Raw genomic sequence first — 23407 nt, 5'->3', positions numbered from 1 at the left:
CTGTGATCTTGCATCCCTCATACCAAACCATCTAAACTACGTGAGAAACGGTGTGTTTATTTGAGGTCTGTTAGGGCTGTGTGACTGTGATCTTGCAACCCTCATACCAAACCATCTAAACTACGGTGTGTTTATTTGAGGTCTGTCAGGGCTGTGACTGTGATCTTGCATCCCTCATACCAAACCATCTAAACTACGTGAGAGACGGTGTGTTTATTTGAGGTCTGTTAGGGCTGTGTGACTGTGATCTTGCAACCCTCAGACCAAACCATCTAAACTACGGTGTGTTTATTTGAGGTCTGTCAGGGCTGTGACTGTGATCTTGCAACCCTCATACCAAACCATCGAAACTACGTGAGAGACGGTGTGTTTATTTGAGGTCTGTTAGGGCTGTGACTGTGATCTTGCAACCCTCATACCAAACCATCTAAACTACGGTGTGTTTATTTGAGGTCTGTTAGGGCTGTGACTGTGATCTTGCAACCCTCATACCAAACCATCTAAACTACGGTGTGTTTCTTTGAGGTCTGTCAGGGCTGTGACTGTGATCTTGCAACCCTCTTACCAAACCATCTAAACTACGGTGTGTTTATTTGAGGTCTGTCAGGGCTGTGACTGTGATTGTGATCTTGCAACCCTCATACCAAACCATCTAAACTACGGTGTTTACTTGAGGTCTGTTAGTTAGGGCTGTGTGACTGTGATCTTGCAACCCTCATACCAAACCATCTAAACTACGGTGTGTTTATTTGAGGTCTGTTAGGGCTGTGACTGTGATCTTGCAACCCTCATACCAAACCATCTAAACTACGGTGTGTTTCTTTGAGGTCTGTCAGGGCTGTGACTGTGATCTTGCATCCCTCATACCAAACCATCTAAACTATGTGAGAAACGGTGTGTTTATTTGAGGTCTGTTAGGGCTGTGTGACTGTGATCTTGCAACCCTCATACCAAACCATCTAAACTACGGTGTGTTTATTTGAGGTCTGTCAGGGCTGTGACTGTGATCTTGCAACCCTCATACCAAACCATCGAAACTACGTGAGAGACGGTGTGTTTATTTGAGGTCTGTTAGGGCTGTGACTGTGATCTTGCAACCCTCATACCAAACCATCTAAACTACGGTGTGTTTATTTGAGGTCTGTTAGGGCTGTGACTGTGATCTTGCAACCCTCATACCAAACCATCTAAACTACGGTGTGTTTCTTTGAGGTCTGTCAGGGCTGTGATCTTGCAACCCTCATACCAAACCATCTAAACTACGGTGTGTTTATTTGAGGTCTGTCAGGGCTGTGACTGTGATCTTGCAACCCTCATACCAAACCATCTAAACTACGGTGTTTACTTGAGGTCTGTTAGTTAGGGCTGTGTGACTGTGATCTTGCAACCCTCATACCAAACCATCTAAACTACGGTGTGTTTATTTGAGGTCTGTTAGGGCTGTGTGACTGTGATCTTGCAACCCTCATACCAAACCATCTAAACTATGGTGTGTTTCTTTGAGGTCTGTCAGGGCTGTGACTGTGATCTTGCATCCCTCATACCAAACCATCTAAACTACGTGAGAAACGGTGTGTTTATTTGAGGTCTGTTAGGGCTGTGTGACTGTGATCTTGCAACCCTCATACCAAACCATCTAAACTACGGTGTGTTTATTTGAGGTCTGTCAGGGCTGTGACTGTGATCTTGCATCCCTCATACCAAACCATCTAAACTACGTGAGAGACGGTGTGTTTATTTGAGGTCTGTTAGGGCTGTGTGACTGTGATCTTGCAACCCTCAGACCAAACCATCTAAACTACGGTGTGTTTATTTGAGGTCTGTCAGGGCTGTGACTGTGATCTTGCAACCCTCATACCAAACCATCGAAACTACGTGAGAGACGGTGTGTTTATTTGAGGTCTGTTAGGGCTGTGACTGTGATCTTGCAACCCTCATACCAAACCATCTAAACTACGGTGTGTTTATTTGAGGTCTGTTAGGGCTGTGACTGTGATCTTGCAACCCTCATACCAAACCATCTAAACTACGGTGTGTTTCTTTGAGGTCTGTCAGGGCTGTGACTGTGATCTTGCAACCCTCTTACCAAACCATCTAAACTACGGTGTGTTTATTTGAGGTCTGTCAGGGCTGTGACTGTGATTGTGATCTTGCAACCCTCATACCAAACCATCTAAACTACGGTGTTTACTTGAGGTCTGTTAGTTAGGGCTGTGTGACTGTGATCTTGCAACCCTCATACCAAACCATCTAAACTACGGTGTGTTTATTTGAGGTCTGTTAGGGCTGTGACTGTGATCTTGCAACCCTCATACCAAACCATCTAAACTACGGTGTGTTTCTTTGAGGTCTGTCAGGGCTGTGACTGTGATCTTGCATCCCTCATACCAAACCATCTAAACTATGTGAGAAACGGTGTGTTTATTTGAGGTCTGTTAGGGCTGTGTGACTGTGATCTTGCAACCCTCATACCAAACCATCTAAACTACGGTGTGTTTATTTGAGGTCTGTCAGGGCTGTGACTGTGATCTTGCAACCCTCATACCAAACCATCGAAACTACGTGAGAGACGGTGTGTTTATTTGAGGTCTGTTAGGGCTGTGACTGTGATCTTGCAACCCTCATACCAAACCATCTAAACTACGGTGTGTTTATTTGAGGTCTGTTAGGGCTGTGACTGTGATCTTGCAACCCTCATACCAAACCATCTAAACTACGGTGTGTTTCTTTGAGGTCTGTCAGGGCTGTGATCTTGCAACCCTCATACCAAACCATCTAAACTACGGTGTGTTTATTTGAGGTCTGTCAGGGCTGTGACTGTGATCTTGCAACCCTCATACCAAACCATCTAAACTACGGTGTTTACTTGAGGTCTGTTAGTTAGGGCTGTGTGACTGTGATCTTGCAACCCTCATACCAAACCATCTAAACTACGGTGTGTTTATTTGAGGTCTGTTAGGGCTGTGTGACTGTGATCTTGCAACCCTCATACCAAACCATCTAAACTACGGTGTGTTTCTTTGAGGTCTGTCAGGGCTGTGTGACTGTGATCTTGCAACCCTCATACCAAACCATCTAAACTACGTGAGAGACGGTGTGTTTATTTGAGGTCTGTTAGGGCTGTGACTGTGATCTTGCAACCCTCATACCAAACCATCTAAACTACGTGAGAGACAGTGTGTTTATTTGAGGTCTGTTAGGGCTGTGTGACTGTGATCTTGCAACCCTCATACCAAACCATCTAAACTACGGTGTGTTTCTTTGAGGTCTGTCAGGGCTGTGACTGTGATCTTGCAACCCTCATACCAAACCATCTAAACTATGGTGTGTTTATTTGAGGTCTGTCAGGGCTGTGACTGTGATCTTGCAACCCTCATACCAAACCATCTAAACTACGGTGTGTTTATTTGAGGTCTGTCAGGGCTGTGACTGTGATCTTGCAACCCTCATACCAAACCATCTAAACTACGGTGTTTACTTGAGGTCTGTTAGTTAGGGCTGTGTGACTGTGATCTTGCAACCCTCATACCAAACCATCTAAACTACGGTGTGTTTATTTGAGGTCTGTTAGGGCTGTGTGACTGTGATCTTGCAACCCTCATACCAAACCATCTAAACTATGGTGTGTTTCTTTGAGGTCTGTCAGGGCTGTGACTGTGATCTTGCATCCCTCATACCAAACCATCTAAACTACGTGAGAAACGGTGTGTTTATTTGAGGTCTGTTAGGGCTGTGTGACTGTGATCTTGCAACCCTCATACCAAACCATCTAAACTACGGTGTGTTTATTTGAGGTCTGTCAGGGCTGTGACTGTGATCTTGCATCCCTCATACCAAACCATCTAAACTACGTGAGAGACGGTGTGTTTATTTGAGGTCTGTTAGGGCTGTGTGACTGTGATCTTGCAACCCTCAGACCAAACCATCTAAACTACGGTGTGTTTATTTGAGGTCTGTCAGGGCTGTGACTGTGATCTTGCAACCCTCATACCAAACCATCGAAACTACGTGAGAGACGGTGTGTTTATTTGAGGTCTGTTAGGGCTGTGACTGTGATCTTGCAACCCTCATACCAAACCATCTAAACTACGGTGTGTTTATTTGAGGTCTGTTAGGGCTGTGACTGTGATCTTGCAACCCTCATACCAAACCATCTAAACTACGGTGTGTTTCTTTGAGGTCTGTCAGGGCTGTGACTGTGATCTTGCAACCCTCTTACCAAACCATCTAAACTACGGTGTGTTTATTTGAGGTCTGTCAGGGCTGTGACTGTGATTGTGATCTTGCAACCCTCATACCAAACCATCTAAACTACGGTGTTTACTTGAGGTCTGTTAGTTAGGGCTGTGTGACTGTGATCTTGCAACCCTCATACCAAACCATCTAAACTACGGTGTGTTTATTTGAGGTCTGTTAGGGCTGTGACTGTGATCTTGCAACCCTCATACCAAACCATCTAAACTACGGTGTGTTTCTTTGAGGTCTGTCAGGGCTGTGACTGTGATCTTGCATCCCTCATACCAAACCATCTAAACTATGTGAGAAACGGTGTGTTTATTTGAGGTCTGTTAGGGCTGTGTGACTGTGATCTTGCAACCCTCATACCAAACCATCTAAACTACGGTGTGTTTATTTGAGGTCTGTCAGGGCTGTGACTGTGATCTTGCAACCCTCATACCAAACCATCGAAACTACGTGAGAGACGGTGTGTTTATTTGAGGTCTGTTAGGGCTGTGACTGTGATCTTGCAACCCTCATACCAAACCATCTAAACTACGGTGTGTTTATTTGAGGTCTGTTAGGGCTGTGACTGTGATCTTGCAACCCTCATACCAAACCATCTAAACTACGGTGTGTTTCTTTGAGGTCTGTCAGGGCTGTGATCTTGCAACCCTCATACCAAACCATCTAAACTACGGTGTGTTTATTTGAGGTCTGTCAGGGCTGTGACTGTGATCTTGCAACCCTCATACCAAACCATCTAAACTACGGTGTTTACTTGAGGTCTGTTAGTTAGGGCTGTGTGACTGTGATCTTGCAACCCTCATACCAAACCATCTAAACTACGGTGTGTTTATTTGAGGTCTGTTAGGGCTGTGTGACTGTGATCTTGCAACCCTCATACCAAACCATCTAAACTACGGTGTGTTTCTTTGAGGTCTGTCAGGGCTGTGTGACTGTGATCTTGCAACCCTCATACCAAACCATCTAAACTACGTGAGAGACGGTGTGTTTATTTGAGGTCTGTTAGGGCTGTGACTGTGATCTTGCAACCCTCATACCAAACCATCTAAACTACGTGAGAGACAGTGTGTTTATTTGAGGTCTGTTAGGGCTGTGTGACTGTGATCTTGCAACCCTCATACCAAACCATCTAAACTACGGTGTGTTTCTTTGAGGTCTGTCAGGGCTGTGACTGTGATCTTGCAACCCTCATACCAAACCATCTAAACTATGGTGTGTTTATTTGAGGTCTGTCAGGGCTGTGACTGTGATCTTGCAACCCTCATACCAAACCATCTAAACTACGGTGTGTTTATTTGAGGTCTGTCAGGGCTGTGACTGTGATCTTGCAACCCTCATACCAAACCATCTAAACTATGGTGTGTTTATTTGAGGTCTGTCAGGGCTGTGACTGTGATCTTGCAACCCTCATACCAAACCATCTAAACTACGGTGTTTACTTGAGGTCTGTTAGTTAGGGCTGTGTGACTGTGATCTTGCAACCCTCATACCAAACCATCTAAACTACGGTGTGTTTATTTGAGGTCTGTTAGGGCTGTGTGACTGTGATCTTGCAACCCTCATACCAAACCATCTAAACTTCGGTGTGTTTCTTTGAGGTCTGTCAGGGCTGTGTGACTGTGATCTTGCAACCCTCATACCAAACCATCTAAACTACGTGAGAGACGGTGTTTTTATTTGAGGTCTGTTAGGGCTGTGACTGTGATCTTGCATCCCTCATACCAAACCATCTAAACTACGTGAGAGACGGTGTGTTTATTTGAGGTCTGTTAGGGCTGTGACTGTGATCTTGCAACCCTCATACCAAACCATCTAAACTACGTGAGAGACGGTGTGTTTACTTGAGGTCTGTCAGGGCTGTGACTGTGATCTTGCAACCCTCATACCAAACCATCTAAACTATGGTGTGTTTATTTGAGGTCTGTCAGGGCTGTGACTGTGATCTTGCAACCCTCATACCAAACCATCTAAACTACGGTGTTTACTTGAGGTCTGTTAGTTAGGGCTGTGTGACTGTGATCTTGCAACCCTCAGACCAAACCATCTAAACTACGGTGTGTTTATTTGAGGTCTGTTAGGGCTGTGTGACTGTGATCTTGCAACCCTCATACCAAACCATCTAAACTACGGTGTGTTTCTTTGAGGTCTGTCAGGGCTGTGTGACTGTGATCTTGCAACCCTCATACCAAACCATCTAAACTACGTGAGAGACGGTGTTTTTATTTGAGGTCTGTTAGGGCTGTGACTGTGATCTTGCATCCCTCATACCAAACCATCTAAACTATGTAAGAGACGGTGTGTTTATTTGAGGTCTGTTAGGGCTGTGACTGTGATCTTGCAACCCTCATACCAAACCATCTAAACTACGTGAGAGACGGTGTGTTTACTTGAGGTCTGTTAGGGCTGTGACTGTGATCTTGCAACCCTCATACCAAACCATCTAAACTACGTGAGAGACGGTGTGTTTATTTGAGGTCTGTTAGGGCTGTGACTGTGATCTTGCAACCCTCATACCAAACCATCTAAACTACGTGAGAGACAGTGTGTTTATTTGAGGTCTGTTAGGGCTGTGTGACTGTGATCTTGCAACCCTCATACCAAACCATCTAAACTACGGTGTGTTTCTTTGAGGTCTGTCAGGGCTGTGACTGTGATCTTGCAACCCTCATACCAAACCATCTAAACTATGGTGTGTTTATTTGAGGTCTGTCAGGGCTGTGACTGTGATCTTGCAACCCTCATACCAAACCATCTAAACTACGGTGTGTTTATTTGAGGTCTGTCAGGGCTGTGACTGTGATCTTGCAACCCTCATACCAAACCATCTAAACTATGGTGTGTTTATTTGAGGTCTGTCAGGGCTGTGACTGTGATCTTGCAACCCTCATACCAAACCATCTAAACTACGGTGTTTACTTGAGGTCTGTTAGTTAGGGCTGTGTGACTGTGATCTTGCAACCCTCATACCAAACCATCTAAACTACGGTGTGTTTATTTGAGGTCTGTTAGGGCTGTGTGACTGTGATCTTGCAACCCTCATACCAAACCATCTAAACTTCGGTGTGTTTCTTTGAGGTCTGTCAGGGCTGTGTGACTGTGATCTTGCAACCCTCATACCAAACCATCTAAACTACGTGAGAGACGGTGTTTTTATTTGAGGTCTGTTAGGGCTGTGACTGTGATCTTGCATCCCTCATACCAAACCATCTAAACTACGTGAGAGACGGTGTGTTTATTTGAGGTCTGTTAGGGCTGTGACTGTGATCTTGCAACCCTCATACCAAACCATCTAAACTACGTGAGAGACGGTGTGTTTACTTGAGGTCTGTCAGGGCTGTGACTGTGATCTTGCAACCCTCATACCAAACCATCTAAACTATGGTGTGTTTATTTGAGGTCTGTCAGGGCTGTGACTGTGATCTTGCAACCCTCATACCAAACCATCTAAACTACGGTGTTTACTTGAGGTCTGTTAGTTAGGGCTGTGTGACTGTGATCTTGCAACCCTCAGACCAAACCATCTAAACTACGGTGTGTTTATTTGAGGTCTGTTAGGGCTGTGTGACTGTGATCTTGCAACCCTCATACCAAACCATCTAAACTACGGTGTGTTTCTTTGAGGTCTGTCAGGGCTGTGTGACTGTGATCTTGCAACCCTCATACCAAACCATCTAAACTACATGAGAGACGGTGTTTTTATTTGAGGTCTGTTAGGGCTGTGACTGTGATCTTGCATCCCTCATACCAAACCATCTAAACTACGTGAGAGACGGTGTGTTTATTTGAGGTCTGTTAGGGCTGTGACTGTGATCTTGCAACCCTCATACCAAACCATCTAAACTACGTGAGAGACGGTGTGTTTACTTGAGGTCTGTTAGGGCTGTGACTGTGATCTTGCAACCCTCATACCAAACCATCTAAACTACGTGAGAGACGGTGTGTTTATTTGAGGTCTGTTAGGGCTGTGACTGTGATCTTGCAACTCTCATACCAAACCATCTAAACTACGGTGTGTTTATTTGAGGTCTGTTAGGGCTGTGACTGTGATCTTGCAACCCTCATACCAAACCATCTAAACTACGGTGTGTTTTTTGAGGTCTGTCAGGGCTGTGACTGTGATCTTGCAACCCTCATACCAAACCATCTAAACTACGGTGTGTTTATTTGAGGTCTGTCAGGGCTGTGACTGTGATCTTGCAACCCTCATACCAAACCATCTAAACTACAGTGTTTACTTGAGGTCTGTTAGTTAGGGCTGTGTGACTGTGATCTTGCAACCCTCATACCAAACCATCTAAACTACGGTGTGTTTATTTGAGGTCTGTTAGGGCTGTGACTGATCTTGCAACCCTCATACCAAACCATCTAAACTACGGTGTGTTTCTTTGAGGTCTGTCAGGGCTGTGTGACTGTGATCTTGCAACCCTCATACCAAACCATCTAAACTACGTGAGAGACGGTGTGTTTATTTGAGGTCTGTTAGGGCTGTGACTGTGATCTTGCATCCCTCATACCAAACCATCTAAACTACGTGAGAGACGGTGTGTTTATTTGAGGTCTGTTAGGGCTGTGACTGTGATCTTGCAACCCTCATACAAAACCATCTAAACTACGTGAGAGATGGTGTGTTTATTTGAGGTCTGTTAGGGCTGTGTGACTGTGATCTTGCAACCCTCATACCAAACCATCTAAACTACGATGTGTTTCTTTGAGGTCTGTCAGGGCTGTGACTGTGATCTTGCAACCCTCATACCAAACCATCTAAACTACGGTGTGTTTATTTGAGGTCTGTTAGGGCTGTGACTGTGATCTTGCAACCCTCATACCAAACCATCTAAACTACGGTGTGTTTCTTTGAGGTCTGTCAGGGCTGTGACTGTGATCTTGCAACCCTCATACCAAACCATCTAAACTATGGTGTGTTTATTTGAGGTCTGTCAGGGCTGTGACTGTGATCTTGCAACCCTCATACCAAACCATCTAAACTACGGTGTTTACTTGAGGTCTGTTAGTTAGGGCTGTGTGACTGTGATCTTGCAACCCTCATACCAAACCATCTAAACTACGGTGTGTTTCTTTGAGGTCTGTGTGACTGTGATCTTGCAACCCTCATACCAAACCATCTAAACTACGTGAGAGACGGTGGGTTTATTTGAGGTCTGTTAGGGCTGTGTGACTGTGATCTTGCAACCCTCATACCAAACCATCTAAACTACGGTGTGTTTACTTGAGGTCTGTTAGGGCTGTGACTGTGATCTTCCATCCCTCATACCAAACCATCTAAACTACGTGAGAGACGGTGTGTTTATTTGAGGTCTGTTAGGGCTGTGACTGTGATCTTGCAACCCTCATACCAAACCATCTAAACTACGGTGTGTTTATTTGAGGTCTGTCAGGGCTGTGACTGTGATCTTGCAACCCTCATACCAAACCATCTAAACTACGGTGTGTTTATTTGAGGTCTGTTAGGGCTGTGTGACTGTGATCTTGCAACCCTCATACCAAACCATCTAAACTACGGTGTGTTTCTTTGAGGTCTGTCAGGGCTGTGACTGTGATCTTGCAACCCTCATACCAAACCATCTAAACTACGGTGTGTTTATTTGAGGTCTGTCAGGGCTGTGACTGTGATCTTGCAACCCTCATACCAAACCATCTAAACTACGTGAGAGACGGTGTGTTTATTTGAGGTCTGTTAGGGCTGTGACTGTGATCTTGCAACCCTCATACCAAACCATCTAAACTACGTGAGAGACGGTGTGTTTATTTGAGGTCTGTTAGTTAGGGCTGTGTGACTGTGATCTTGCAACCCTCATACCAAACCATCTAAACTACGGTGTGTTTACTTGAGGTCTGTTAGGGCTGTGACTGTGATCTTGCATCCCTCATACCAAACCATCTAAACTACGTGAGAGACGGTGTGTTTATTTGAGGTCTGTTAGGGCTGTGACTGTGATCTTGCAACCCTCATACCAAACCATCTAAACTACGGTGTGTTTACTTGAGGTCTGTTAGGGCTGTGTGACTGTGATCTTGCAACCCTCATACCAAACCATCTAAACTACGGTGTGTTTCTTTGAGGTCTGTCAGGGCTGTGACTGTGATCTTGCAACCCTCATACCAAACCATCTAAACTACGGTGTGTTTATTTGAGGTCTGTCAGGGCTGTGACTGTGATCTTGCAACCCTCATACCAAACCATCTAAACTACGGTGTTTACTTGAGGTCTGTTAGTTAGGGCTGTGTGACTGTGATCTTGCAACCCTCATACCAAACCATCTAAACTACGGTGTGTTTATTTGAGGTCTGTTAGGGCTGTGTGACTGTGATCTTGCAACCCTCATACCAAACCATCTAAACTACGGTGTGTTTCTTTGAGGTCTGTCAGGGCTGTGTGACTGTGATCTTGCAACCCTCATACCAAACCATCTAAACTACGGTGTGTTTACTTGAGGTCTGTTAGGGCTGTGACTGTGATCTTGCAACCCTCATACCAAACCATCTAAACAACGTGAGAGACGGTGTGTTTATTTGAGGTCTGTCAGGGCTGTGACTGTGATCTTGCAACCCTCATACCAAACCATCTAAACTACGGTGTGTTTATTTGAGGTCTGTCAGGGCTGTGACTGTGATCTTGCAACACTCATACCAAACCATCAAAACTACGGTGTTTACTTGAGGTCTGTTAGGGCGGTGATCTTGCAACCCTCATACCAAACCATCTAAACTACGGTGTGTTTATTTGAGGTCTGTTAGGGCTGTGTGACTGATCTTGCAACCCTCATACCAAACCATCTAAACTACGGTGTGTTTCTTTGAGGTCTGTCAGGGCTGTGATCTTGCAACCCTCATACCAAACCATCTAAACTGCGGTGTGTTTATTTGAGGTCTGTTAGGGCTGTGTGACTGTGATCTTGCATCCCTCATACCAAACCATCTAAACTACGGTGTGTTTATTTGAGGTCTGTCAGGGCTGTGACTGTGATCTTGCAACCCTCATACCAAACCATCTAAACTACGGTGTGTTTCTTTGAGGTCTGTCAGGGCTGTGACTGTGATCTTGCAACCCTCATACCAAACCATCTAAACTACGTGAGAGACGGTGTGTTTCTTTGAGGTCTGTCAGGGCTGTGTGACTGTGATCTTGCAACCCTCATACCAAACCATCTAAACTACGGTGTGTTTATTTGCGCTCTGTCAGGGCTGTGTGACTGTGATCTTGCAACCCTCATTCCAAACCATCTAAACTACGGTGTGTTTCTTTGAGGTCTGTCAGGGCTGTGACTGTGATCTTGCAACCCTCATACCAAACCATCTAAACTACGGTGTGTTTATTTGAGGTCTGTCAGGGCTGTGTGACTGTGATCTTGCAACCATCATACCAAACCATCTAAACTACGGTGTGTTTATTTGAGGTCTGTCAGGGCTGTGACTGTGATCTTGCAACCCTCATACCAAACCATCTAAACTACGGTGTTTACTTGAGGTCTGTTAGGGCTGTGATCATGCAACCCTCATACCAAACCATCTAAACTACGGTGTGTTTATTTGAGGTCTGTTAGGGCTGTGTGACTGATCTTGCAACCCTCATACCAAACCATCTAAACTACGGTGTGTTTCTTTGAGGTCTGTTAGGGCTGTGACTGTGATCTTGCAACCCTCATACCAAACCATCTAAACTACGGTGTGTTTCTTTGAGGTCTGTCAGGGCTGTGATCTTGCAACCCTCATACCAAACCATCTAAACTACGGTGTGTTTATTTGAGGTCTGTCAGGGCTGTGACTGTGATCTTGCAACCCTCATACCAAACCATCTAAACTACGGTGTTTACTTGAGGTCTGTTAGTTAGGGCTGTGTGACTGTGATCTTGCAACCCTCATACCAAACCATCTAAACTACGGTGTGTTTATTTGAGGTCTGTTAGGGCTGTGTGACTGTGATCTTGCAACCCTCATACCAAACCATCTAAACTACGGTGTGTTTCTTTGAGGTCTGTCAGGGCTGTGTGACTGTGATCTTGCAACCCTCATACCAAACCATCTAAACTACGTGAGAGACAGTGTGTTTATTTGAGGTCTGTTAGGGCTGTGTGACTGTGATCTTGCAACCCTCATACCAAACCATCTAAACTACGGTGTGTTTCTTTGAGGTCTGTCAGGGCTGTGACTGTGATCTTGCAACCCTCATACCAAACCATCTAAACTATGGTGTGTTTATTTGAGGTCTGTCAGGGCTGTGACTGTGATCTTGCAACCCTCATACCAAACCATCTAAACTACGGTGTGTTTATTTGAGGTCTGTCAGGGCTGTGACTGTGATCTTGCAACCCTCATACCAAACCATCTAAACTATGGTGTGTTTATTAGAGGTCTGTCAGGGCTGTGACTGTGATCTTGCAACCCTCATACCAAACCATCTAAACTACGGTGTTTACTTGAGGTCTGTTAGTTAGGGCTGTGTGACTGTGATCTTGCAACCCTCATACCAAACCATCTAAACTACGGTGTGTTTATTTGAGGTCTGTTAGGGCTGTGTGACTGTGATCTTGCAACCCTCATACCAAACCATCTAAACTTCGGTGTGTTTCTTTGAGGTCTGTCAGGGCTGTGTGACTGTGATCTTGCAACCCTCATACCAAACCATCTAAACTACGTGAGAGACTGTGTTTTTATTTGAGGTCTGTTAGGGCTGTGACTGTGATCTTGCATCCCTCATACCAAACCATCTAAACTACGTGAGAGACGGTGTGTTTATTTGAGGTCTGTTAGGGCTGTGACTGTGATCTTGCAACCCTCATACCAAACCATCTAAACTACGTGAGAGACGGTGTGTTTACTTGAGGTCTGTCAGGGCTGTGACTGTGATCTTGCAACCCTCATAACAAACCATCTAAACTATGGTGTGTTTATTTGAGGTCTGTCAGGGCTGTGACTGTGATCTTGCAACCCTCATACCAAACCATCTAAACTACGGTGTTTACTTGAGGTCTGTTAGTTAGGGCTGTGTGACTGTGATCTTGCAACCCTCAGACCAAACCATCTAAACTACGGTGTGTTTATTTGAGGTCTGTTAGGGCTGTGTGACTGTGATCTTGCAACCCTCATACCAAACCATCTAAACTACGGTGTGTTTCTTTGAGGTCTGTCAGGGCTGTGTGACTGTGATCTTGCAACCCTCATACCAAACCATCTAAACTACGTGAGAGACGGTGTTTTTATTTGAGGTCTGTTAGGGCTGTGACTGTGATCTTGCATCCCTCATACCAAACCATCTAAACTACGTGAGAGACGGTGTGTTTATTTGAGGTCTGTTAGGGCTGTGACTGTGATCTTGCAACCCTCATACCAAACCATCTAAACTACGTGAGAGACGGTGTGTTTACTTGAGGTCTGTTAGGGCTGTGACTGTGATCTTGCAACCCTCATACCAAACCATCTAAACTACGTGAGAGACGGTGTGTTTATTTGAGGTCTGTTAGGGCTGTGACTGTGATCTTGCAACTCTCATACCAAACCATCTAAACTACGGTGTGTTTATTTGAGGTCTGTTAGGGCTGTGACTGTGATCTTGCAACCCTCATACCAAACCATCTAAACTACGGTGTGTTTTTTGAGGTCTGTCAGGGCTGTGACTGTGATCTTGCAACCCTCATACCAAACCATCTAAACTACGGTGTGTTTATTTGAGGTCTGTCAGGGCTGTGACTGTGATCTTGCAACCCTCATACCAAACCATCTAAACTACAGTGTTTACTTGAGGTCTGTTAGTTAGGGCTGTGTGACTGTGATCTTGCAACCCTCATACCAAACCATCTAAACTACGGTGTGTTTATTTGAGGTCTGTTAGGGCTGTGACTGATCTTGCAACCCTCATACCAAACCATCTAAACTACGGTGTGTTTCTTTGAGGTCTGTCAGGGCTGTGTGACTGTGATCTTGCAACCCTCATACCAAACCATCTAAACTACGTGAGAGACGGTGTGTTTATTTGAGGTCTGTTAGGGCTGTGACTGTGATCTTGCATCCCTCATACCAAACCATCTAAACTACGTGAGAGACGGTGTGTTTATTTGAGGTCTGTTAGGGCTGTGACTGTGATCTTGCAACCCTCATACAAAACCATCTAAACTACGTGAGAGATGGTGTGTTTATTTGAGGTCTGTTAGGGCTGTGTGACTGTGATCTTGCAACCCTCATACCAAACCATCTAAACTACGGTGTGTTTCTTTGAGGTCTGTCAGGGCTGTGACTGTGATCTTGCAACCCTCATACCAAACCATCTAAACTACGGTGTGTTTATTTGAGGTCTGTTAGGGCTGTGACTGTGATCTTGCAACCCTCATACCAAACCATCTAAACTATGGTGTGTTTATTTGAGGTCTGTCAGGGCTGTGACTGTGATCTTGCAACCCTCATACCAAACCATCTAAACTACGGTGTTTACTTGAGGTCTGTTAGTTAGGGCTGTGTGACTGTGATCTTGCAACCCTCATACCAAACCATCTAAACTACGGTGTGTTTCTTTGAGGTCTGTGTGACTGTGATCTTGCAACCCTCATACCAAACCATCTAAACTACGTGAGAGACGGTGGGTTTATTTGAGGTCTGTTAGGGCTGTGTGACTGTGATCTTGCAACCCTCATACCAAACCATCTAAACTACGGTGTGTTTACTTGAGGTCTGTTAGGGCTGTGACTGTGATCTTCCATCCCTCATACCAAACCATCTAAACTACGTGAGAGACGGTGTGTTTATTTGAGGTCTGTTAGGGCTGTGACTGTGATCTTGCAACCCTCATACCAAACCATCTAAACTACGGTGTGTTTATTTGAGGTCTGTCAGGGCTGTGACTGTGATCTTGCAACCCTCATACCAAACCATCTAAACTACGGTGTTTACTTGAGGTCTGTTAGTTAGGGCTGTGTGACTGTGATCTTGCAACCCTCATACCAAACCATCTAAACTACGGTGTGTTTATTTGAGGTCTGTTAGGGCTGTGTGACTGTGATCTTGCAACCCTCATACCAAACCATCTAAACTACGGTGTGTTTCTTTGAGGTCTGTCAGGGCTGTGACTGTGATCTTGCAACCCTCATACCAAACCATCTAAACTACGGTGTGTTTATTTGAGGTCTGTCAGGGCTGTGACTGTGATCTTGCAACCCTCATACCAAACCATCTAAACTACGTGAGAGACGGTGTGTTTATTTGAGGTCTGTTAGGGCTGTGACTGTGATCTTGCAACCCTCATACCAAACCATCTAAACTACGTGAGAGACGGTGTGTTTATTTGAGGTCTGTTAGTTAGGGCTGTGTGACTGTGATCTTGCAACCCTCATACCAAACCATCTAAACTACGGTGTGTTTACTTGAGGTCTGTTAGGGCTGTGACTGTGATCTTGCATCCCTCATACCAAACCATCTAAACTACGTGAGAGACGGTGTGTTTATTTGAGGTCTGTTAGGGCTGTGACTGTGATCTTGCAACCCTCATACCAAACCATCTAAACTACGGTGTGTTTACTTGAGGTCTGTTAGGGCTGTGTGACTGTGATCTTGCAACCCTCATACCAAACCATCTAAACTACGGTGTGTTTCTTTGAGGTCTGTCAGGGCTGTGACTGTGATCTTGCAACCCTCATACCAAACCATCTAAACTACGGTGTGTTTATTTGAGGTCTGTCAGGGCTGTGACTGTGATCTTGCAACCCTCATACCAAACCATCTAAACTACGGTGTTTACTTGAGGTCTGTTAGTTAGGGCTGTGTGACTGTGATCTTGCAACCCTCATACCAAACCATCTAAACTACGGTGTGTTTATTTGAGGTCTGTTAGGGCTGTGTGACTGTGATCTTGCAACCCTCATACCAAACCATCTAAACTACGGTGTGTTTCTTTGAGGTCTGTCAGGGCTGTGTGACTGTGATCTTGCAACCCTCATACCAAACCATCTAAACTACGGTGTGTTTACTTGAGGTCTGTTAGGGCTGTGACTGTGATCTTGCAACCCTCATACCAAACCATCTAAACAACGTGAGAGACGGTGTGTTTATTTGAGGTCTGTCAGGGCTGTGACTGTGATCTTGCAACCCTCATACCAAACCATCTAAACTACGGTGTGTTTATTTGAGGTCTGTCAGGGCTGTGACTGTGATCTTGCAACACTCATACCAAACCATCAAAACTACGGTGTTTACTTGAGGTCTGTTAGGGCGGTGATCTTGCAACCCTCATACCAAACCATCTAAACTACGGTGTGTTTATTTGAGGTCTGTTAGGGCTGTGTGACTGATCTTGCAACCCTCATACCAAACCATCTAAACTGCGGTGTGTTTATTTGAGGTCTGTCAGGGCTGTGACTGTGATCTTGCAACCCTCATACCAAACCATCTAAACTACGGTGTGTTTCTTTGAGGTCTGTCAGGGCTGTGACTGTGATCTTGCAACCCTCATACCAAACCATCTAAACTACGTGAGAGACGGTGTGTTTCTTTGAGGTCTGTCAGGGCTGTGTGACTGTGATCTTGCAACCCTCATACCAAACCATCTAAACTACGGTGTGTTTATTTGAGCTCTGTCAGGGCTGTGTGACTGTGATCTTGCAACCCTCATTCCAAACCATCTAAACTACGGTGTGTTTCTTTGAGGTCTGTCAGGGCTGTGACTGTGATCTTGCAACCCTCATACCAAACCATCTAAACTACGGTGTGTTTATTTGAGGTCTGTCAGGGCTGTGTGACTGTGATCTTGCAACCATCATACCAAACCATCTAAACTACGGTGTGTTTATTTGAGGTCTGTCAGGGCTGTGACTGTGATCTTGCAACCCTCATACCAAACCATCTAAACTACGGTGTTTACTTGAGGTCTGTTAGGGCTGTGATCATGCAACCCTCATACCAAACCATCTAAACTACGGTGTGTTTATTTGAGGTCTGTTAGGGCTGTGTGACTGATCTTGCAACCCTCATACCAAACCATCTAAACTACGGTGTGTTTCTTTGAGGTCTGTCAGGGCTGTGATCTTGCAACCCTCATACCAAACCATCTAAACTACGGTGTGTTTATTTGAGGTCTGTCAGGGCTGTGACTGTGATCTTGCAACCCTCATACCAAACCATCTAAACTACGGTGTGTTTATTTGAGGTCTGTTAGGGCTGTGTGACTGTGATCTTGCATCCCTCATACCAAACCATCTAAACTACGGTGTGTTTCTTTGAGGTCTGTCAGGGCTGTGACTGTGATCTTGCAACCCTCATACCAAACCATCTAAACTACGGTGTGTTTCTTTGAGGTCTGTCAGGGCTGTGACTGTGATCTTGCAACCCTCATACCAAACCATCTAAACTACGGTGTGTTTATTTGAGGTCTGTTAGGGCTGTGTGACTGATCTTGCAACCCTCATACCAAACCATCTAAACTACGGTGTGTTTCTTTGAGGTCTGTCAGGGCTGTGTGACTGTGATCTTGCCCTGACTAAAAGGTATGTCACAGCTTTTACTGTGGTGAGGCTGTTTGAGGTATTAATATATAATGGTTTTCATGGTCTTATACTCACTGCAATACCGAACCTCTCAATGTCGTCTTTCTCGCATTCTGCGGTGACATTTTTGAGGTTATGAGAGTCATGTGACTCTCCGTCCGTCACGATTATCATGACCTTCTTGACCCCGGGCCGCGCCCCTCGCTCCACGGTGAAGGCCTCTTTCCTGAAAATCATAAATCATTTTTAACGCACTTCACACATTGTACAAGAAATAGACACACTTAACTGAGTGGAACAGTAAATTCAACTGAACTCAATTAAATTAAGTACATTTTCTGTAAATTGAGCAGGACCAGACTCTTGTACTGCACCTTGCTGTGTCGATACCCAGGAAGGTCATGGTCCTGACACCCTGTTGCTGTTCAAGATTCATCACTTTTCCCAGCAGGGATAGAGTGTTATTAAACTGGCTGAGGTTCACATTGTGAATGACTTGCTCTCCATATGACACAATGCCCACCTGGAACAAAAAGGAGGGATTCAGACAGACCGACACTCACTCGAACGTACAAATTTGCCCTCATCTCACTCGCCCTCTTCCCTTTAATCTCCTTTACCCTCATCTCACTCTCTGCCCTTCTCTCCAGTTCCCTCTTTTCTCACTGTCCCATCCCGTGGCACACTCCAAACACTCCAACACCCCAACACTTCCAACACTCCCACACTCCCAACACTCCCAGCACTCCCAGCGCTCCCAACGCTCCCAACACTCCCAGCGCTCCCAACGCTCCCAACACTCCCAGCGCTCCCAACGCTCCCAACACTTCAGCACTCCAGCACTCCAACACTCCAACGCTCCCAACACTCCCAACACTCCCAACACTCCCAACACTCCGAGACAGTCTGGTGAAGAAGGCCATGTGGTTTGGTCTGGTGAGTCTAGTGTGATGTCATTCTCTCTATATAGCACGCATGGGTACTTATCCAGCTATGGAATATGGGATCTATAAAGGGAGAACTTTGTAGGACAATATTTTCCAGTGCAGCACAGAGGAAAACTGTAATTTCACCATTAAGCTAAACCACTGTGAACCAGCTCCTCTCCAGAGGCAGGGGTATTCTAAAAAGGACTCTCCATTCACATAAAACCATTTTTATTTTATATTTTTAAGTAACCTTTATTTAACACATAATGCCCTTGGACTTTTAAACTAATAAGAGTATGAGTGCTGATTTAACAGTGGTTCTGAGACATCGTATCGGCACGGCAACAAGGTATTATTAATATATTGTGCTGTTACATAATTAAAAGACAGCGAATTGATTGCTGCTGGCATCTTTCTATTCCTCCTCTTTTCTCTATCCATCCCTCCCTTCTGTCCCCCTCTCAGTCATGTCCCAGAGTTGTTATACTGTGTTCTTAAAGGGTCCTTCTACGGGGTTCTTCGACAGGTACCGTCATCTAAAGTGTTACCCATTTTTTCCTCTAGTATACAGAAAGGAGAAATCACCTGGGACAGTTTAGGTCCAATTTCGATATTTTTCAGAAACTTGACCAGGAACTCAATGATGCTGTTCCATGGCCATATACTATTGGAGCCATCAAGCACCATGACAATGTCAAGCTCCTTGGCACACTCTGGAATACAAGAGGGATTCAAATAATGTGGACGTTATGATCTGTGTAACACAACCAATATAGCACATACTACACGCAATGTAGAATTTAGTTGGGGAAACAGACATGTGTTGTGTACATCAATGTTTAAACTGTTAAAGCCGCAGTTGCCAACAGTTTTTATACAATAAATGCATTAAACAGTTGGTTTGTGCAGTGGAGAGAGGTGAAGAGAGGCAGAACACTACAATACCCAGAAGCTCTCCCATCTATGGTAGTCCCTCTTGAGTCTTGTAAAAAAAAAAAGGCCTTGTTCCAATATCCACACTACCATAGCATACTACTTTAGAATACGACTGAGAATGAAGTAGAGGACATTCTAAGTGGTACAGTATGCCAGAATGGATATCGGAACACAGCCACAGACTACACTATAATGTGCTTAGAATGCATGTCTAATGCAGTGTCTGAGAGTGAGACTACACAGAGGTGGAAAGCTGTATCTCATCTATACTGAGGTTTAATAGTCCACACCAGGGTTTCCCCAACTGGTGGCCTTGCGGGGTGATTTTACTTGGCCCCCCAAAGTTTTCTGACCAAATTTGTGTTCTTCTTGTTGGACATAAAATACCATAAAAACACCAGCAAATCAGCTCCAAGTGATTGTACTTATGTTCCAAAGTACCCCCCCCCCCCCCCCTGCATAATAGAGCGACAGACTGTAATGAGATCGTATACAAGGTTTGATATGATTATGTTTTAGTCAAATATTATATCTGTTTGGGCTTCTTGCTGTCAATGTGCAGTGTTAAGACAGCGATGACAAGTCTCTCTCAAAATCTGTCCTAACTTGGGCATGCATGGCAGCAAGAGACTGAAGAGTAGTTTACACTCAGTGGAATGCTCTTATGTACACAAGCCATGTTTCTCTCTGGGCCACGTGGCTCGAGGGGTTGGTTGGTTAGGGGGTGAAGAGAGGAATGGGTTGGGGGGGGGGGGGTGTAGAGAGAGAAAGCTCTGCTCTGGTCTGTCTGGGGAAGGATGTAAAAGGAACACCAAGGTGAGGGATCATGCAGCACTGGTCTGACTGTAGTTCTCGGTGTGTGTGTTTTGTTGTCCTGTACCTTGCACGGCCGGGGCGATGGAGTTGAGTACCTGGAAGGTTGAGCTGACGTTGGTACATACCCCAGAGATGTACGTCTGCTGACCACACATGTAGCCGTACTGGGGACCACAAGCCTGGACAAAAATAGTACACACACACGCGCGTCACGGCGGAATCTGAAATAAGGTCATTAGGACATTCCCCCTGAAACGTTTTGAAGAAGCAGCACTAACGTTACCTCATCATGAGAACATGAACACTACACACACATGCTCACTGGGTTAACCTGGACCCTGACGAGTAACTGACTCTCCGAAGTACAGTATCTGATAGGCTAGGACTCTCTAGTCAACAGTCCTTATATGAGCAGTGAGGTACAAGCCCAGTGAAGTGGCAGAGGGGGAAAGTTCTGGTCAGATCCGGGCTTTGTAATGTATATCTTATGTCATCATTATAAATACTCAGACCCATTCTTCTAGACAGAGAGACAGAGACACAGAGAGAGAGAGAGAGAGAGAGAGAGAGACAGAGAGAGAGAGAGAGAGACAGAGACACAGAGACACAGAGACACAGAGAGAGAGAGAGAGAGAGAGAGCCACAGGAGGTTGGTGGCACCTTAATTGGGGAGGACGGGCTGGTGGTAATGGCTGGAGTACGTGGAATGGCGTCAAAGACATCAAACCCATTCCATTCGATCGTTTCCAGCCATTATTATGAGCCGTCCTCCCCTCAGCAGCCTCCACTGGCGTGCGTGTGTGATATATGTGTCAGCTCTACATATAGTAAAAACCGTACTGCCTCTTGCAGTCCAGGGCTGACATCTAGATTTCCACATGGCCTCTTACCAGAAAGCCTCCTTGAGGGTTGGTAACCAGCGTCGTTCCCATGGTCATGTTATCCTTGACTTCGTGTAAGTTAGGAATTGTTGTGTTTTCTGGGAAAATATGAAATAAATAAATAAAGTCAGTGAAAGAAAGAAAGAGTCCTTGAAGAGAAAGAACAGCTGGTCAAATTCCTCTGTCCATTTTCCCATAGGCAGAAAGTCAGACTACCCTTCCAGAACCATGGAACTCTCCGGACCTCATTTTTAACGATGTGCACTACTGAAATGTGGCTATTTTATCTACCTCAGATAATTATGCATAGGCTATGGGCTATTTCTACCGTCTTTACTGGTAAAAGCATACACGCACCTTTTGTATTCCAGCATAAATACTGTAGCGTAGTTAGCAGCGTCTGCTGAATTTGTCCTGTGTGGTTGTAAGATAATGGCTCTGGCTACACCGGGGTTGTGGGTTCAATTCCGACTGGGGGTCACAAATACTCAAATGTATGTGAATACACTGTTGTAAGTCTCTTTGGCTAAAAAGGGTCTGCTAAATGGCATTCTATGTATAATTCAAATGTGCTCTCTGTCTAGAAGCATTTTTCAAAGACGTCTTATGGGGAATCATGCAGGCTAATCTCATAATGTCCTCTCTCTGTACTCATAATTCACGTCACGTCCAGTGACTGCAGAACAACGCACGGCCCTGTCAAGCTGTAGTATAATACGATCATTGTCAGGCGCACACTGTATTTCACCAGATTGTATGGTGGACAAATATTCTTAGAATTTTACCGGAGAACATTACAAAAGATAAACTGTGTATATAAAAAAATACATAAACAATAGGTATAAACATCAAAATACAAACAACAGATAATGTCAACACAATGTGTTGCAGAATTTGAATACATCCCCAAAATGAATAGATTTTTGTTCCACTAAATTGATAAATCCTAATTCATCTCAACCCTGCCTTTTGGGAGTGAGTCAGTATCAGGGTTGGGGGTGAATTCCATTTCAATTCAGTCAATTCGGTCAATTCACTTCCTTAAATCGACTTTATTGAAATGGAATTGACCCCCAACCCTGTTCAGTATCGAGCCATCAGAAGCCCCGAGGGATGGTGAACGACGCGCATGCAGCAGAGGCAGCATGCGGGTTATCTGGTTAGCATGATATAATTATGAGTGAATGAGATGAGACATTCAAATCCTGTTTATGTGGTGTCTTCCTGTGCTGCTGCTTTGGCTCACGTCCTGTCCAGCACACAAGGCAGGGAGTCCCAGACCAGCACACTGGACGATGCGAGGCTGTGTGTTTGGTTGCTAAAACCTCAACTCAGACGCAGCTAATAGAGGGAGTATCAATAGCAATCCCATGCAACCCACATATGCAAACACATACACACACTGTAAAGGAGGGCTCACCAGGCAGCTCCAGTTTGATACATTTAGGGTTTGGTCCTCGATCCACAGGGCATTTGTAGACATCTCCAGTCCGTTTGGCTGGCTGGCCGGCCAAGGGAGAACCGATAAGTACCCTTTAAAGACAGAAACAGGGGAAGAGGTTAGTATTCCATACCCACCCAGCATAAACATAAAAACAACAACTAGAGTTCCTCTCAACGACCTAGCGTTGGGTTTTGTGTTTTCCCACGAAAAAGGCCATTTAAATGTATTACAAAAATGATCTAAAATGCTTGTTGTGCAGTGGAAAGTACACAATTTAGCACTTTACCCCTACTATGTTTACTCGTCATAACATTGTTTATGTATTTCTGAGCGAGTAACTCACGCTTTTACATCGGAGTACAGCTTGTTAGCTGGGCTCTGTTGTTGCGAGTGTAATCTGTGTGGTCCAATGCTGGTTCTCTCTCACCCGAAATCTTGTGGGTACGATATAACGCTAAGCTGAGCTAGTTGTCTGCTAGCACGTAAACAGTTCGCCTAATTAACATTCCACTCTCCTAATGACCGCTGATCAACTAAAGAGGGTGCACCCAGCGGGAACACAATCGGCTCTCTGGAATCACAGCCACCTGAGGGAGAGAAAGCAGTCATCATCTCAAAAGCTCACAGCTAAGTGACACACTGCACAGAGAACATCTGTGCCTGATCCACACT

General features: G+C 44.9%; 1 protein-coding gene across 1 annotated transcript in view; it reads right to left on the bottom strand.

Moving 5' to 3' along the window:
- The window catches only part of itga1 (integrin, alpha 1), a 108335-nt gene that overhangs the window by 31816 nt on the left and 53112 nt on the right, over positions 1-23407 (bottom strand). Inside the window, exons 3-8 of the mRNA XM_031802717.1 lie at positions 22712-22824; positions 21301-21389; positions 20475-20589; positions 19244-19371; positions 18104-18252; positions 17805-17955 (exon numbers count right to left, since the gene is read on the bottom strand). Coding sequence (XP_031658577.1) covers positions 17805-17955; positions 18104-18252; positions 19244-19371; positions 20475-20589; positions 21301-21389; positions 22712-22824 — 745 coding nt within the window. The remainder of the gene's footprint in view (positions 1-17804; positions 17956-18103; positions 18253-19243; positions 19372-20474; positions 20590-21300; positions 21390-22711; positions 22825-23407) is intronic.

Source organism: Oncorhynchus kisutch, linkage group LG23, assembly GCF_002021735.2.
Source record: "Oncorhynchus kisutch isolate 150728-3 linkage group LG23, Okis_V2, whole genome shotgun sequence".
NCBI lineage: Eukaryota > Metazoa > Chordata > Actinopteri > Salmoniformes > Salmonidae > Oncorhynchus > Oncorhynchus kisutch.
Note: the sequence above shows the minus strand (reverse complement) of the source record. Positions and strands in the feature narration are given on the sequence as shown.